The sequence below is a fragment of the Oncorhynchus tshawytscha genome, linkage group LG30 (assembly GCF_018296145.1).
Source record: "Oncorhynchus tshawytscha isolate Ot180627B linkage group LG30, Otsh_v2.0, whole genome shotgun sequence".
Taxonomy (NCBI): Eukaryota; Metazoa; Chordata; class Actinopteri; order Salmoniformes; family Salmonidae; genus Oncorhynchus; species Oncorhynchus tshawytscha.
This window is the reverse complement of record NC_056458.1, coordinates 16532132-16550580: the sequence shown is the minus strand read 5'-3', so window position 1 is coordinate 16550580 and position 18449 is coordinate 16532132. Positions and strand designations below refer to the sequence as shown.

The 18449-nt window shown below is 47.1% G+C and overlaps 1 protein-coding gene across 1 annotated transcript in view; it reads right to left on the bottom strand.

Annotated features, from left to right (window-relative positions):
- The window catches only part of LOC112229127 (Down syndrome cell adhesion molecule-like protein 1 homolog), a 140200-nt gene that overhangs the window by 50231 nt on the left and 71520 nt on the right, over nucleotides 1-18449 (bottom strand). Inside the window, exons 4-5 of the mRNA XM_042309661.1 lie at nucleotides 4933-5079; nucleotides 4471-4749 (exon numbers count right to left, since the gene is read on the bottom strand). Coding sequence (XP_042165595.1) covers nucleotides 4471-4749; nucleotides 4933-5079 — 426 coding nt within the window. The remainder of the gene's footprint in view (nucleotides 1-4470; nucleotides 4750-4932; nucleotides 5080-18449) is intronic.

Sequence of the window (18449 nt, the reverse complement as noted above, 5' to 3'; positions counted from 1 at the left end):
TATATATTATATGTTATTACACAGTATATGTTAATATATATGTCACGCCCTGGTCTTAGTATTTTGTGTTTTCTATATTTATTTGGTCAGGCCAGGGTGTGACATGGGTTTATTTTGTGTTGTGTTTATGTATGGGGGTTTTTCGTAGGTTTTGGGATTGTGGCTTAGTAGGGTGTTCTAGCAAAGTCTATGGTTGCCTGAGGCTGTTCTCAATCAGATGCAGGTGATTCTCGTTGTCTCTGATTGGGAACCATATTTAGGCAGCCATATTCTTTGAGTGTTTGGTGGGTGATTGTTCCTGTCTTTGTGTTAGTTGTCACCAGATAGGCTGTATAGGTTTTCACGTTCCGTTTGTTGTTTTTGTATTATCGTGTTTCTTCATCATTAAACATGTATCTAACTTACCACGCTGCATTTTGGTCCGAATCTCCTTCGACGGAAGAAAACCGTAACAGAATCCCCCACCACACCAGGACCAAGCAGCGTGGTGACAGGCAGCAGGAGCTACGAAGTTTAGAGTATACGACTTGGGAGGAAATAGACAGGTGGGCGGTGCCGGAGCCCGCCTGGGATTCCCAGAGAGAGTGCCGGAGCCCGCCTGGGATTCGCTGGAGCAGTGGGCGGTCGAAGAGTGCTATAGCCTGGGAGAATGCTATAGGAGAATGGAGTCGAAGAAGACAAGCACGGCGGCGCAGAAGGAAACCCGAGAGTCAGCGCCAAAAATTTCTTGGGGGGCTCAGGGAGAGTGTGGCAGAGTCAGGGTTCAAACCTGAGCCAACTCCCCCTGTTTATCGTGAGGAGCAGCGATCACAGGACTTCTGGATGTGGGAGGAGATATTGGACGGAAAAGGACCCTGGACTCAGCCTGGAGAATATCGACGCCCCAAAGAAGAACTGGAGGCGGAGAAAGCGGAGAGGCGCTGGTATGAAGAGGCAGCACGGTGACGCGGATGGAATCCCGAGAGTCAGCCCCAAAAATGTATTGGGGGGGGCTCAGGGAGAGTGTGGCAGAGTCAGGGTTCAGACCTGAGCCAACTCCCCCTGTTTATCGTGAGGAGCCAAGGAGGAGACCAGAACCAGAGCCGGTGTTGGAGGTGAGTGAAGCAGAAGCTGTGAAGGAGTTAATGGGGAAAGTGGAGGAGAGAGTTATGAGGGAGTTGCTAGTTTGGTGCTTTAGGTACGATATTCGCCCGACGGAGCGTGTCGGGGATTTGATGGCACCTGGGTCAGCGCTCCATACTCGTCCTGAGGTGCGTGTTAGTCGGCTGGTGAAGATTGTGCCAGCCTCACGCACTAGGCCTCCTGTGTACCTACCTAGCCTTACACGTCTTGTGCCAGCCCTGCTCTCAGGCTCTCCAGTACACCTTCACGGTCCGGTCCATCCTGTGCCACCTTCACACACCAGTCCTCCGGTGGCAGCTCCCCGCACCAGGCTTCCTGTGCGTGTCCTCGGCCCAGTACCACCAGTGCCAGCACCACGCACCAGGCCTTCAGTGCGCCTCGCCTGTTCAGCGCTGCCAGAGCCTTTCTCCTCTCCAGCGCTGTCGGAGTCTCCCGCCTGTTTAGCGCTACCAGAGCCTTCCTCCTCTCCAGCGCTGCCGGAGTCTCCCGCCTGTTTAGCGCTGCAGAGCCTTCCTTCTCTCCAGCGCTGCCGGAGTCTCCTGCCTGTTCAGCGCAGCCAGAGCTGCTAATCTGCATGGAGAAGCCAGAGCTGCCAGTCTGCATGGAACAGCCAGAGCTTCCAGTCTGCATGGAGTAGCCAGAGCTGCCAGTCTGCATGGAACAGCCAGAGCTTCCAGTCTGCATGGAGTAGCCAGAGCTTCCAGTCTGCATGGAGCAGCCAGAGCTGCCAGTCTGCATGGAGCAGCCAGAGCTGCCTGTCTGCATGGAGCAGCCAGAGCTGCAGCTGGAGAGCCGTCCAGTCAGCCAGGATCTTCCAGGATCCGCCATTCAGCCAGGATCCACCATTCAGCCAGGATCCGCCAGTCAGCCAGGATCCGCCAGTCAGCCATGATCTTCCAGATCCGCCAGTCAGCCAGGATCCACCAGTCAGCCAGGATCTTCCAGATCCGCCAGTCAGCCAGGATCTGCCAGAACCACCAGCTAGCCAGGATCCGCCAGTCAGCCAGGATCTGCCAGAACCACCAGCTAGCCAGGATCTGCCAGAGCCTACTACCTGCCTGAGTTTCCTCTCAGTACTGGACTTCCTCTTGGTACTCTAGGCATCCTCTCAGTGCTGAGCTTCCCCTCAGTGCTGAGCTTCCCCTCAGTGCCGAGCTTCCCCTCAGTGCCGAGCTACCCCTCAGTCCCGAGCTACCCCTCAGTCCCGAGCTACCCCTCAGTCCCGAGCTTCTCCTCAGTCCCGAGCTTCCCCTCAGTCCCGAGCTTCTACCTCAGTCCCGAGCTGCCCCTCAGTCCAGTGGGGTCCTTGGTGAGGGTTATTAGGCCAAGGTCGGCGGCGAGGGTCGCCAATCAAAGGACGCGTTACAGGGGGACTAAGACTTGGTTGGAGTGGGGTCCACGTCCCGAGCCGGAGCCGCCACCGTAGACAGACGCCCACCCGGACCCTCCCCTATGGGTTTAGGTGTGCGGCCGGGAGTCCGCACCTTGGGGGGGGTTCTGTCACGCCCTGGTCTTAGTATTTTGTGTTTTCTATATTTATTTGGTCAGGCCAGGGTGTGACATGGGTTTATTTTGTGTGGTGTTTATGTATGTTTTTTTTTCGTAGGTTTTGGGATTGTGGCTTAGTGGGGTGTTCTAGCAAGGTCTATGGTTGCCTGAGGCGATTCTCAATCAGAGGCAGGTGATTCTCGTTGTCTCTGATTGGGAACCATATTTAGGCAGCCATATTCTTTGAGTGTTTGGTGGGTGATTGTTCCTGTCTTTGTGTTAGTTGTCACCAGATAGGCTGTATAGGTTTTCACGTTCCGTTTGTTGTTTTTGTATTATCGTGTTTCTTCATCATTAAACATGTATCTAACTTACCACGCTGCATTTTGGTCCGACTCTCCTTCAACGGAAGAAAACCGTAACAATATATTATATGTTATTTATACATGATATGTTATTATATATTATATGTTATTACACAGTATATGTTAATATATATTATATGTTATTATATAGTATATGTACATAGACTAAGTTGACTGTGCCTTTAATGCCTTTAAACAGCTTGGAAAATTCCAGAAAATGATGTCATGGCTTTAGAAGCTTCTGATAGGCTAATTGACATCATTTGAGTCAATTGGAGGTGTACCTGTGAATGTATTTCAAGGCCTACCGTCAAACCCAGTGCCTCTTTGCTAAACATCATGGGAAAATTAAAAGAAATCAGCCAAGACCTCAGAAAAAAATTGTAGACCTCCACAAGTCTGGTTCATCCTTGGGAGAAATTTCCAAAGGCCTGAAGGTACCAGGTTAATTTGTACAAACAATAGTACGTAAGTATAAACACCATGAGACCACGCAGCCGTCATACCGCTCAGGAAGGAGACGCATTCTGTCTCCTAGAGATGAACATACTGTGGTGAGAAAAGTGCAAATCAATCCCAGAAAAGCAGCAAAGGACCCTGTAAAGATGCTGGAGGAAACAGGTACAAAAGTATCTATATCCACAGTAAAACGAGTCCTATATCGACATAACCTGAAAGGCCTCTAAGCAAGGAAGAAGCCACTGCTTCCAAAACCGCCATAAAAAAGTCAGACCACAGTTTGCAACTGCACATGGGGACAAAGATCGTACATTTTGGAGAAATGTCCTCTGGTCTGATGAAACAAAAATAGAACTATTTGGCCATGATGACCATCGTCATGTTTAAATGTATTTGGCTGAGGTATATGTAAACTTCCGATTTCAACTGTATATTATGTGTTATTATATATTTAGTGTTATTATATATTATGTGTTATTATATATTATATGTTATTATACAGTATATGTTATTATATATGATATGTTATTATATATTATGTGTTATTATATATTATGTGTTATTATATATATTACGTGTTATTATATATTATATGTTATTATACAGTATATGTTATTATATATGATATGTTATTATATATTATGTGTTATTATATATTATGTGTTATTATACAGTATATATTATTATATGTTATGTGTTATTATATATGATGTTTTATTATATATTATGTGTTATTATACAGTATATGTTATTATTTATAATGTGTTATTATATATTATATGTTACTATACATGATATGTTATTATACATAATATGTTCCTATACACTATATGTGTGAACGTGTGTGTGTGTGTGTGTGTACAGTATATGTGCCTGTCCCAGGACAGTGTGAGTGTATCTGTATATGGCTGTTTGTTTTGGGGGTCTGTGCTAACCTTACCCCCCCCCCTCTACTCCCACTCTCTAGACCCCCTCTACTCCCACTCTCTAGCCCCCTCTACTCCCACTTTCTAGCCCCCTCTACTCATCTCCTTACCTATGACATAAAGTGCTCCGGACACCTCCTTGGAGCCGAAGCTGTTGGTGACCTCACAGGCGTAGCTGCCGCTGTCCTCCTGCCTGAGGTCACTGATGGTCAGACCCGTGAGGCGCCGCGTCCAGTGGGCATCGGAAGGCAGTGGGCGGCCGTCCTTCAGCCAGCGCACTGTGGGGCTGGGGTACCCTGCTGCAATGCAGGGAAGCTCCACACTCAGACCCGCCCGCACCTCCCCCGCTAGGAAACTGTCCAGGATAGAGGGAGACGACTCTGTGGGGTCTGGAGGAGAGGGGGGAGACAGCTTACACTTTGGACTGGGGAATGGTGTGGGATGTTGATTAATGACTCACATACTATCTATTCATATTCACAGACATACTGTATATTACACACACAGAACACTGTATACTGGTACTCAGAGAAATACAGACACTGACATACTTTAGACACAGTCCTACTCACCCATGACAGACAGCCTGGCTCCATTGCTCTGGCGTGTCTCTCCACTGTATTTGTGCTTGGTGATGCAGCGGTAGGTGGAGAGGGCATCCTCTTTCTGGACATCTGAGATGTACAGAGCACCAAAGGATGTCAGGAAGAACCTGTTAGCTGTTAGAAAGAGAGAAAGACAGAGATACAACTATTTAACAAAGCCTCAAAATAACTAAACATCCTCAACGAACAACTTAGTCAGCGCAGAGTGACTGAAATATACAGATCCTTGGCAACCTGTCATTGCCAAGAGGAAACACATTGAACTCCCTGTCAAACATGCAATATAATCACATTGTGAAACACTTTGGTCAGTCAAAAAGGGTCAAACACTCATCACATACAGTACAGTCTTTATCACCATCTCTATTCCAGTAATGTTATCATTGTTGTGGTGGTTATAGAACACAACAAGATGAGCCCAGGTCTGGTAAGTGGGTCAGTGTGTGATGTACCCTGCCAGACTGTGCCCTATTTTCAGCCTGTGCCAATCTGACAGGCCCTGCCCACTTATTGAAGTGGTAGAGGGGGAGAGAGGGAGAGAGGGAGAGAGAGATAGAAGGAGAGAAAGAGTAGGAGAGAGGGAGAGATAGGGAGAAAGGAGATAGGGAGAGCAGGTGAGAGGGAGAGAAAGGGATAAAGGCAGAGAGAGGGAGAGAGAGGGAGACAGGGGAGAGAGAGGGAGAGAGAGGGAGAGAGAGGGAGACAGGGGAGAGAGGGAAAGTGGGAAAGAGAGGGAGAGTGGCAGAGAGAGGGAGAGATAGGGAGAAAGGAGAGAGGGAGAGCAGGTGAGAGGGGGAGAGAGGGAGAGAAAGGGATAAAGGCAGAGAGAGGGAGAGAGAGGGAGAGAGGGGGAGACAGGGGAGAGAGAGGGAGGGAGAGAGGGAGAGAGGGAGAGAGGGAGAGAGAGGGAGACAGGGGAGAGAGAGGGAGAGAGAGGGAGACAGGGGAGAGAGAGGGAGACAGGGTAGAGAGAGGGAGAGAGAGGGAGACAGGGGAGAGAGAGGGAGAGAGAGGGAGAGAGAGAGAGAGGGAGAGAGAGAGAGGGAGACAGGGGAGAGAGAGGGAGAGAGAGGGAAAGTGGGAAAGAGAGGGAGAGTGGGAGAGAGAGGAGAAAGGGAGAGAGAGGGAGAGAGGAGAGAACAGAGGGAGAGAGAAGAGAGTGAGAGAGGGAGAGAGGAAGAGATGAGAGAGGGGAGAGAGGAGAGAGGGAGACTGTGCAGGCTGACAGACTGTGTGTGTGTTGAGGGTAGGGGTACAGTCGCATCGCAGGCTGTAATTTCACAGTCAGCCCTTGTTTGCACCCCTGAATTAAGCCTTACAGGATAATGTGCACTTTAAGATTTCAACCCCCATAACACCAACCGCCACGCTGTCACAACATACTGACATGTAGACAGAGAGAGAGAGAGAGAGGGGAGGGAGAGCGAAAGGGGGATAGAACTAGGGAAAGAGAGATCTGTCACAAACAGATGCTGTGGAGACACCTCCAAAACAGGAGCCATCTTAATCACATGATCTCCTCCACTATCCACCCATCTTAATTGTTTCTCTTGTTTATTCAATTTCTCTATCTTCAATCATCTCTCTCGATCTATCCTTCTTAGCCCTCACAATCATTTTTTTCCCCTTACACACTCTCTCTTTCCTTCCTCTCTCTCTTCCTCTCTCTCTCTCCCTCACTTTCTCTCTCTCTCTCCGTCTCTCGTCTCCCTTTCTGTCTGTTGTTAAGCAGAGTGGCAGACAGAGTAAAATATTAATTACTAAATCACTGTACTCCCCAAAATTCTATTCATGCTGACTTGACTGTATAAAGTGAGATGCAAGCCAATGTGATGCACCAGATAAAGAGCCAGTTCACCACATTCCCTCTGCTACCCTGCTGCTCTGCTACCCTGTTACGCCTCTACCCTGTTACGCCTCTACCCTGCTACCCTGTTACGCTGCTACCCTGTTACGCTGCTATCCTGTTACGCTGCTACCCTGTTACGCCTCTACCCTGCTACCCTGTTACGCCTCTACCCTGTTACGCTGCTCCGCTGTTACGCTGCTACCCTGCAACGTCTCTACCCTGCTACCCTGTTACGCTGTTACCATGTTACGCTTCTACCCTGTTACGCTTCTACCCTGTTACGCTTCTACCCTGCTACCCTGTTATGCTGCTACCCTGCTGCTCTGCTACCCTGTTACGCTGCTACCCTGCTACCCTGTTACGCTGCTACCCTGCTACCCTGTTACGCCTATACCCTGCTACCCTGTTAAGGCTGCTACCCTGTTACGCTCCTACCCTGTTACGCTGCTACCCTGTTACGCTGCTATCCTGTTACGCTGCTACCCTGTTACGCCTCTACCCTGCTACCCTGTTACGCCTCTACCCTGTTACGCTGCTCCGCTGTTACGCTGCTACCCTGCAACGCCTCTACCCTGCTACCCTGTTACGCTGTTACCATGTTACGCTTCTACCCTGTTACGCTTCTACCCTGTTACGCTTCTACCCTGCTACCCTGTTATGCTGCTACCCTGCTGCTCTGCTACCCTGTTACGCTGCTACCCTGCTACCCTGTTACGCTGCTACCCTGCTACCCTGTTACGCCTATACCCTGCTACCCTGTTAAGGCTGCTACCCTGTTACGCTCCTACCCTGTTACGCTTCTACCCTGTTACGCTGCTACCCTGTTACGCTGCTACCTTGCTACCCTGTTACGCCTCTACCCTGTTACGCTGCTACCCTGTTACGCTGCTACCTTGCTACCCTGTTACTCTGCTACCCTGTTACACCTCTACCCTGCTGCTCTGCTACCCTGTTATGCTGCTACCCTGTTCCGCTTCTAACCTGCTACCCTGTTACGCTTCTACCCTGTTATGCTGCTACCCTGCTGCTTTGCTACCCTGTTACGCTGCTACCCTGTTACCCTGCTACACTGTTACCCTTCTACCCTGTAACCCTGCTACCCTGTTACGCTTCTACCCTGCTACCCTGTTACGCTGCTACCCTGCTGCTCTGCTACCCGGTTACGCTGCTACCCTATTACGCTGCTACCCTGTTACCCTGCTACCCTGCTACACTGTTACCCTACTACCCTGTTACCCTTCTACCCTGTTACGCTGCTACCCTGCTAACACTGTTACCCTGTTACGCTACTACCCTGTTACCCTGCTACACTGTTATGCTGCTACCCTGTTATGCTGCTACCCTGTTACGCTGCTACCCTGCTACCCTGTTACGCCTCTACCCTGCTACCCTGTTACGCCTCTACCCTGTTACGCTGCTCCGCTGTTACGCTGCTACCCTGCAACGCCTCTACCCTGCTACCCTGTTACGCTGTTACCATGTTACGCTTCTACCCTGTTACGCTTCTACCCTGCTACCCTGTTATGCTGCTACCCTGCTGCTCTGCTACCCTGTTATGCTGCTACCCTGCTACCCTGTTATGCTGCTACCCTGCTACCCTGTTACGCTGCTACCCTGCTACCCTGTTACGCCTCTACCCTGCTACCCTGTTACGCTGCTACCCTGTTACGCTCCTACCCTGTTACGCTTCTACCCTGTTACGCTGCTACCCTGTTACACTGCTACCTTGCTACCCTGTTACGCTTCTACCCTGTTACGCTGCTACCCTGTTACGCTGCTACCTTGCTACCCTGTTACTCTGCTACCCTGTTACACCTCTACCCTGCTGCTCTGCTACCCTGTTACGCTGCTACCCTGTTCCGCTTCTAACCTGCTACCCTGTTACGCCTCTACCCTGTTATGCTGCTACCCTGCTGCTTTGCTACCCTGTTACGCTGCTACCCTGTTACCCTGCTACACTGTTACCCTTCTACCCTGTAACCCTGCTACCCTGTTACGCTTCTACCCTGCTACCCTGTTACGCTGCTACCCTGCTGCTCTGCTACCCGGTTACGCTGCTACCCTATTACGCTGCTACCCTGTTACCCTGCTACCCTGCTACACTGTTACCCTACTACCCTGTTACCCTTCTACCCTGTTACGCTGCTACCCTGCTAACACTGTTACCCTGTTACGCTACTACCCTGTTACCCTGCTACACTGTTATGCTGCTACCCTGTTATGCTGCTACCCTGTTACCCTGCTACACTGTTATCCTGTTACCCCGCTACCCTGTTACACTGTTATCCTACTACTCTGCTACCCTGTTACGTGTCTACCCTGCTACCCGTCTAACCTGTTACCCTGCTAACCTGTTATGCTGCTACCCTGCCGCCCATCTACCCTGCTACCTTGTTACCCTGCTACTCACCGGCCTGTTGCTCTCTGTTGGGCTTGTCAGTCAAGGACACACTAGGTCAGCAGAGAACAAGCAGGGTGTGGAAGATTAAAGGCAAGGTGGAGCAGAAGAAGGAAGAGCAGGAGGAGAAATGTGAGTGTGTGTGTTCATACAGTATGTGTGTCTGTGTGTGAGACGGAATAACAAAAAAGCGTGGGCACCTCTCTATGTCTCTATGTGTATGTGCGTGTCTGTGTGTGTGTATGTCAATGAATACTGTAATTATGTGGGTTAGACTGCTGAGCTTGGGGCTTGTTGTCAAACACAGGACAGGAAGGCCTACTGGTGGGCTTCCCTGTCAAAATCACACTGCTTTCAAGTCAGCCTGGAACACACTACAAAACCTATAGACATGCTGTTGGGGTAGAAGGCAGAATCTGGGAGGGTTGTATGAGGGGAGAGAGGATAACAACTAAAATAAGGATGGAGAGAGATGGGGAGAGATATGGGGGAAGCAACTGAGAGAGAGATATCCAACCAAAAACATAGAGACCCAGAAAACCTGATTCTATGCCTTCACTACGGTGAATCACTAAAACAATACAGAAATACACTACAGAAGAAGAAGGAACAGCTGGTCAGAAATCAGCTCAATGTAATTGAAGAATCCATAGAATCTAACCACTTCTGGGAAAATAGGAAAACTCTAAACAAACAACAACACGAAGAGTTATCTATCCAAAATGGAGATGTGTGGATAAACCACTTCACCAATCTTTTTGGCTCAATAACAAAGAACAAACAGCAAAAATATTTACAAGATCAAATACAAATCTTAGAATCTGATCACCCCAATCCACAAAAGTGGAGACAAATTTGACCCCAATAACTACTGTGTGTCACGCCTGCTCCACCTCTTCCCCCCTGGCACTTGGCGCCAGGCTGCCCTGCATTACGCACTCCCGCCACCATCATTACTCGCACCTGCCGTCCCTCGTCACGCGCGTCAGCGATATTGGACTCAAGCTCCTGTTCATGACCTCCCCTGTATGTGTCAGTTCCCTGCTCTGTTCCCCGTTGCTGCATTGATTGTCGTCTGTCTTTGTGTTTCCCAGTGCTGACGTTGTTCCTGTCCTGTTGCATGTCCGTTCCAAATGAAACGTCAACTCCCCGTACCTGCTTCTCTTCTGCAGCGTCGTTCCTTACACCGTGGGATATGCGTCAACAGCAACCTTGGGAAAATCCTGAGCATTATCATTAACAGCAGATTTGTACATTTCCTCAGTGAAAACAATGTACTGAGCAAATGTCAAATTGGCTTTTACCAAATTACCGTACGACAAACCACGTATTCACCCTCATTGACAAACAAACAAACCAAAACAAAGTCTTCTCATGCTTTGCTGATTTCAAAAAAGCTTATGACTCAATTCGGCATGAGAGTCTGCTATACAAATTTATGGAAAGTGGTGTTAGGGGTAAAACATACAACATTATAAAATACATGTACACAAACAACAAGTGTGCAGTTAAAAATGGCAAACAACACACACATTTCTATCCACAGGACCGTGGGTTGAGACAGGGATCCAGCTTATATTTTAACATTTATATATCAATGAATTTGTGAGGGTTCTAGAACAGTCTGCAGCACCCGGCCTCACCCTACTAGAATCTGAAGTCAAATGTCTACTGTTTGCTGATGATCTGGTGCTTCTGTCCCCAACCAAGGAGGGCCTACAGCAGCATCTAGATCTTCTGCACAGATTCTGCCAGACCTATGTATATGTATATATATAATATGACAATTGTAATGTCTTTATTGTTTTGAAACTTCTGTATGTGTAATGTTTACTGTTAATTTGTATTGTTTATTTCACTTTTGTATATTATCTACCTCACTTGCTTTGGCAATGTTAACACATGTTTCCCATGCCAATAAAGCCCCTTGAATTGAATTGAATTGACAGAGAGAGAAGTTGAGAGAGAGAGAGAGGTTGAGATAGAGAGTTTGAGATAGAGAGGTTGAGAGAGAGAGAGAGAGAGAGGTTGAGAGAGAGAGGTTGAGAGAGAGAGAGAGAGAGAGAGAGGTTGAGAGAGAGAGGTTGAGAGAGAGAGAGAGAGAGAGAGGTTGAGAGAGAGAGACAGAGAGAGAACCAGAGAGAGAACCAGAGATAGAGAGGTTGAGAGAGAGAGAGGTTGAGAGAGAGAGAGGTTGAGAGAGAGAGAGAGAGAGAGAGAGAGAGAGGTTGAGAGAGAGAGACAGAGAGAGAACCAGAGAGAGAGAGAGAGAGAGAGATAGAGAGAGTTTGAGATAGAGAGGTTGAGAGAGAGGTTGAGAGAGAGAGAGAGGTTGAGAGAGAGAGAGAGAGACAGAGAGAGAGAGAGAGAGAGGTTGAGAGAGAGACAGAGAGAGAACCAGAGAGAGAGAGAGAGAGAGAGAGACAGTGTGTGTGTGTGTAATGTCAGCAGTAGGGTAGGGTGTGGGTCTGAGCCAGTGTATGTGACTGTGTGAAAGTGTGTTTGAGTCAGTAGCAGCCTCGTTTCCTCACATGCAAATGAAGGCAGCGGCACACAGCTAACGAGGCCCATATTTCCACCTCCTCACTGGGGCCATTATTTATTGATGTTCTGCGTCTTTCCCCCCTCCCTCCCGCTCTCGCGCTTTCTTCCCTCTCTCCCTGTTGCTAGGGGCTGCTTCCCATCCTGCGGGTACCTCGGTGACGATGTTTGGGGTGCAGTCGCTCGCTAACTCGCCCGCCCCTCCCCTACTTCAGTGTAGGCAAACAGACAGAGAGGCACCAAAACACACACGAGTGCACGCACACACACACACACTAGTGGGTCAAAGTTCAGGCATCTTTGTATTGGTAAATAATTAGAGCGAGTGTGGTACTCAAAATCTCAAAAAGGAAGGGATGATTTAAAGTTCCATACATGTGGAAGTGTCTTAGAGAGGATATTCATAGTTTGACATTAGATATCTGTCTTCCCCTGCCTCCCCTCTTCAACAGAGAAAGAGTTGGAGGGAAGGGAAGAGGGTGGGAGAAGGTGAGAAGAGAGAGGGGGATAAACAACGGATGAAAGAGAAGGGACTGTCACTGAGAGAAGAAAGAAAGAAGAAACTGAGTGGATTCAGGAGACATTCTGTCTGTAGTGCTGGAACATGCTCGCATACAGAAATACACTCACACGTACACATACTCAAACACACACACACGCACACACACACACACACACACAACACACACACACACACACACACACACACACACACACACACACACACACACACACACACACACACACACACACACACACACACACACACACACACACACACACACACACACACACAGGCATGAGCCCCAGCAGGTTTAAAATAGAATAAGAGAACACTGGCCCTAGCTATAAAAAAACAGAATAAAAAACAGCACTGCAATTATATCAGCACCATCTACAGGGTATCAGCACAATGAAAACTGAAAACAGAGAACAGAGTGATTACTATAGTAAAGAGTGAATCAACTGACTGAATCAGCACCACGGACAGTGAATCATTCCAATAAAGAGTGAATCACGGACAGAGAATCACTCCAATAGATAGTGAATCAACCTACTGAATGAACACCATGGACAGAGAATCACTCCAATAGAAAGTGAATCAACCTACTGAATCAGCACCATGGACAGAGAATCACTACAATAGAGAGTGAATCAACCTACTGAACTAGCACCATGGACAGAGAATCACTCCAATAGAGAGTGAATCAACAAAGAGAGAATCATAGATAAAGGTGACTGGGAAGAGAATAGGGGAAGAGAGCTGAGCCAAGGATGGAGTAGATAACAGCTCAGCCACATTGTAGAGTGCTCCAATCATATTGTTAACATATCCACAAAGCTATACTAACCCATGAATGGAATAGAATAGGTGCTGTGTCTGAATTCAAAATTAGACCCCACAACACTCCCTCCCTCTTTCTCGCTTTCTCCACTCCCCCCTTTCTCCTGGTGCATTAAAAGGCTGAAGTAGTAGCAGGTGTCAGCCAATTAAATATATACACCTCCCACCCCCCACCCCCTCCACTAACGCACAATTTATCAATGGTGCCCTCTTCACTCCTCTCAATTCACATTCAAAGCAGCTTTATTGGCAACACTGATGTGTTATAACTAATCCTGCTGTGTTAGCCCCGCCCATTTCCATCTAGCACACAAAAGGCTCTTTGTTAGCATGACCACAGTTCAGTCATGTCAGGATTAACGCAGAAACCTTCACTATTTAGTCATATCTACAGAATGAGTGAGGGATATCTGAATCTCTCTCTCTCTCTCCCTCTGCCGATCTATGGTGGGCAGTAAGGGCTGGGGGTTGGAAAGAGAGAAAAAGACATGAGCTTTGTCATATTTTCATTAAAAAGCTACGCTTCACCGTCTCGTTCTAACTACAGCCCTCTCCCCTAACTAATCCTGACCGCTTACCTCATCCCTCAATCATCCTTCCTTCTCTTCCTCCTCCTCTCCTCTCCTCTCCTCTCCTCTGGTCTGTTTGTTGATGAAACTATGACCTCCAGACAACCCCCCAGACTCTATTCTTTAACTCTACTAACATTTACAATGAGCAATGAGGAGGAGGATGATGGTAAGAGAGAGGGGGTAACAGTCTATACGTGGAGGAGGAGACAGAGAGAGGGGGAGGAGGAGAGAACGAGGGAGATAGATAGATGGGTACAAGACAGAGGGAGAGGGTACAGTCCAGTTGTTTCCACTACATTGGGAACACGTCTCTTCTGCTCCACTGGCTGCTCTGTCCCAATTTACCCAGTGTGACTTTAAATAGGGGGAGGGGTCAGCGACCCCACACAGAGACTGATAGGCCATTGTACAGGAAAACATTAGAACTTGCCTAGTTAAATAAAGGTTAAATAAATAAAAAAGGACACAACATCCCCATAAACCACTATACAGTGGGGAGAACAAGTATATGATACACTGCCGATTTTGCAGGTTTTCCTACTTACAAAGCATGTAGAGGTCTGTAATTTTTATCATAGGTACACTTCAACTGTAACAGACGGAATCTAAAACAAAAATCCAGAAAATCACACTGTATGATTTTTAAGTAATTAATTTGCATTTTATTGCATGACATAAGTATTTGATCACCTACCAACCAGTAAGAAAAGCAGCTTGGTGAGAAGGCAACAACTGTTGGCGCAATTATTAGAAAATGGAAGAAGTTCAAGATGATGGTCAATCACCCTCGGTCTGGGGCTCCATGCAAGATCTCACCTCGTGGGGCATCAATGATCATGAGGAATGTGAGGGATCAGCCCAGAACTACATGGCAGGACCTGGTCAATGACTTCAAGAGAGCTTGGACCACAGTCTCAAAGAAAACCATTAGTAACACACTTCGCCGTCATGGATTAAAATCCTGCTGCGCACGCAAGGTTTTCTGCTCAAGCCAGCGCATGTCCAGGGCCATCTGAAGTTTGCCAATGACCATCTGGATGATCCAGAGGAGGAATGGGAGAAAGTCATATGGTCTGATGAGACAAAAATATACCTTTTTGGTCTAAACTCCACTTGCCGTGTTTGGAGGAAGAAGAAGGATGAGTACAACTCCAAGAACATCATCCCAACTGTGAAGCATGGAGGTTGGAAACAGGACGACTGCACCGTATTGAGGGGAGGATGAATGGGGCCATGTATCGCGAGATCTTGGCCAACAACCTCCTTCCCTCAGTAAGAGCATTGAAGATGGGTCGTGGCTGGGTCTTCCAGCATGACAACGACCTGAAACACACAGCCAGGGCAACTAAGGAGTGGCTCCGTAAGAAGCATCTCAAGGTCCTGAAGTGACCTAGCTAGTCTCCAGACCTGAACCCAATAGAAAATCTTAGGAGGGAGCTGAAAGTCCGTATTGCCCAGCGACAGCCCCAAAACCTGAAGGATCTGGAGAAGGTCTGTATGGAGGAGTGGGCCAAAATCCCTGCTGCAGTGTGTGCAAACCTGATCAAGAACTACAGGAAATGTATGATCTCTGTAATTGCAAACAAAGGTTTCTGTACCAAATATTAAGTTCTGCTTTTCTGATGTATCAAATACTAATGTCATGCAATAAAATGAAAATGAATGACTTAAAAATCATACAATGTGATTTTCTGGATTTTTAGATTCCGCCTCCCACAGTTGAAGTGTACCTATGATAAAAATTACAGACCTCTACATGCTTTGTAAGTTGGAAAACCTGTAAAATCGGCAGTGTATCAAATACTTGTTCTCCCCACTGTATCTATACTGTAGAAACTACAGGCCAAGGACATATGCACTGCCTTACAGATGGATCTTAATTTGAGTCAGTTTGCTAAAGCAGAAAAACAATCCTGCAGCAACAAGAAATTTGAATTATTATGTTGATTATAATAAATTAGGGGTTGATAAATGTTTATTGAGGGAAAATTAAGTCTGAAAATTCAAAACGGAAATTACAAACTTCAGAAGCCTTTTTAAACCTCAAATATACTTCAAGTTTAAAATGTTCTCATGCAACAGGGTGATCAGATTAAGATCCTACATAAATACTTTATAAATACCTAATCAGGGGCACACGAAACATTACTGTACAGAACAATAATCGAGGGCACAGTGTCATTGCAGACAACTATAGACACAGATAAAATGGCTATAGGACACCCCTTCAAAGACTACAGGGACCTTATAAACACCTAGTAACAGACAAAGAGGATAGATATATAAAGCAGACCTATAAATATCAGAGGGAGAGACGTGGAAACAGGGCTACATAATTCATGATGTGTGTTTCAAGTGCCTGGTAACATCTGGGAGGGCAGTGCTAATGTGAGTCCCTGGAGAGCGCACACACACATGAGCAACAACAGTTGACAACACTTTACATTTTAGTAATTTAGCAGACGCTCTTATCCAGAGCGACATATAGGAGGAATTAGGGTTAAGTGCCTTGCCCAAGGGCACATCGACAGAGCTTTAACCTAGTCGGCTCTGGGATTCAAACCATCCTTTTGGTTACTAGCCCAAAGCTCTTCCCGCTAGGCTACCTGCTGCTCCCCACGCACGCACGCACGCACGCACGCACGCACGCACGCACGCACGCACGCACACACACACACACACACACACACACACACACACACACACACACACACACACACACACACACACACACACACACACACACACACACACACACAGTAAACTGAAACTGTACATACATTTGCAATAGCTGTAGGATGATCAAATCTCAGTAAGTAAAAACATCCCACAGTCACTGACCATTGCCCCCTCCTCCTTGTTTTGATTTAGAGGGAGGGAGCGAGACGGCCACATGGGTGTGTGTGTGTGTGTGTGTGTGTTGTGCTGTGCCCTGGCCTAGTCAATGGCCTGGGGCAGTGTGCTGCATTAGCTGCACTGAGTGAGCTGACTGGTCCATCCCTATTAGAGCTCTGGTGGCAGAGGAGTGTCACAACCCAGCCAAGAGGGACAGATCTCACTCAATCTCTCTTTCTACCTCTCCTTCTCTCTCTATTTCTCACACAAACAAAGTAAGTCGACAGAGACTGCATGGATAGAGACTGCGAGGCACTCATTGGCCAGAGACAGACCTCAAATGCACCACAGAGCACACACACATAAAAAGACCATAAACTGGAAAAAACAACATACAATAAGACATTCAGTGAATGAGCTACAGGTGTAAACAACAGGACACGCACAGACTGTTTTATAAAGCATTTTATGGAAAGCATACATTTTACGGGCTCCTGACCAATTGCGCTTCATTGTATATATTTTGGAGTCGATCTTAACTTTTTTTGGACATCATGTTTCTGCCTTTGTTTCCTATGATCGAAAAGAGCTTCTGGACATCAGAACAGCCATCACTAACCTCAATTTGGATGAGGTCTTCTACTTCGAAGAGTCGGAGGCGAAAGACATGTTGATGTGCGATAGAGGCCGGTGCGCCGGCCCCCTGATGAGATTACAGCTGCCAGTGAATAAACCGGCTCTACCGGCTGTTCTATTGGCGAATGTGCAAATCACTGGAGAACAAACTGGACGAGCTCCGTTCAAGACTATCTTATCAAAGGGACTGGAATATACTGGAATATACTGTGCGTCTTGGCGTCATGGCTGAACAAGGACATGGATAGCACATTTTGTTAGGTTACAGCCTTATTCTGAAATTGATTCAATAAAAACATCCTTATCAATCTACACACAATACTCCATAATGACAAAGCAAAAACTGTTTTTTTAGAAAGTCTTGCAAATTTATTACAAATAAAAAACAGAAATACCTTATTTATATAAGTATTCAGACCCTTTGCTATGAGACTCGAAATTGAGCTCAGGTGCATCCTGTTTCCATTGATCATCATTGACATCTGAATACTTCCCCAAATGCACTGTACACGTAGTGTATAAAATATTATGAACACCTAATATTGAGGTGCACCCCCTTTTGCCCTCAGAACAGCCTCAATTCCTCGGGGCAAGGACTCTACAAGGTGTCCAAAGCGTTCCACAGGGATGCTGGCCCATGTTGACTCTAATGCTTCCCAAAGTTGTGTCAAGTTGGCTGGATGTCCTTTGGGTGGTGGACTATTCTTGATACACATGGGAAACTGTTGAGCGTGAAAAACCCAGAAGCGTTGCAGTTCATGACACACTCAAACAGTTGCGCCTGGCACCTACTACCATACCCCGTTCAAAGCATACATACATACACAATCCCTGTCTCAATTGTTTCAAGGCTTAAAATCCTCCCCTTCATCTACACTGATTGAAGTGGATTTAATAGTTGACATTAATAAGCAATCATAGCTTTTACCTGGATTCACCTGGTCAGTCTGTCATGGAAAGGTGTTCCTAATGTTCTGTACACTCAGTGTACATCCAGCTGTTTATTCTATGCATCAGCAGGACAGAACGGCAGAGTCCGATAACATAAGATGTATGTATCTCTATTAATAACAGCTGGAGTACAATCTCTAATATTAAGGAAGTCTCGAGGTTCTGCTCGCCTGAGTTAGAATACCTCATGATAAGCTGCAGACTATTCACCAAGCGTTTCCATCTGTATTTTTTGTAGTTGTCTTTTGACCACCACAAACCGATGCTGGCACTAAGACAGCACTCAATGAGCTGTATAGGGTCATAAGCAAACAATAAAATGCTCATCCAGTTAGCTACTAGCTATTTAGTCATTGT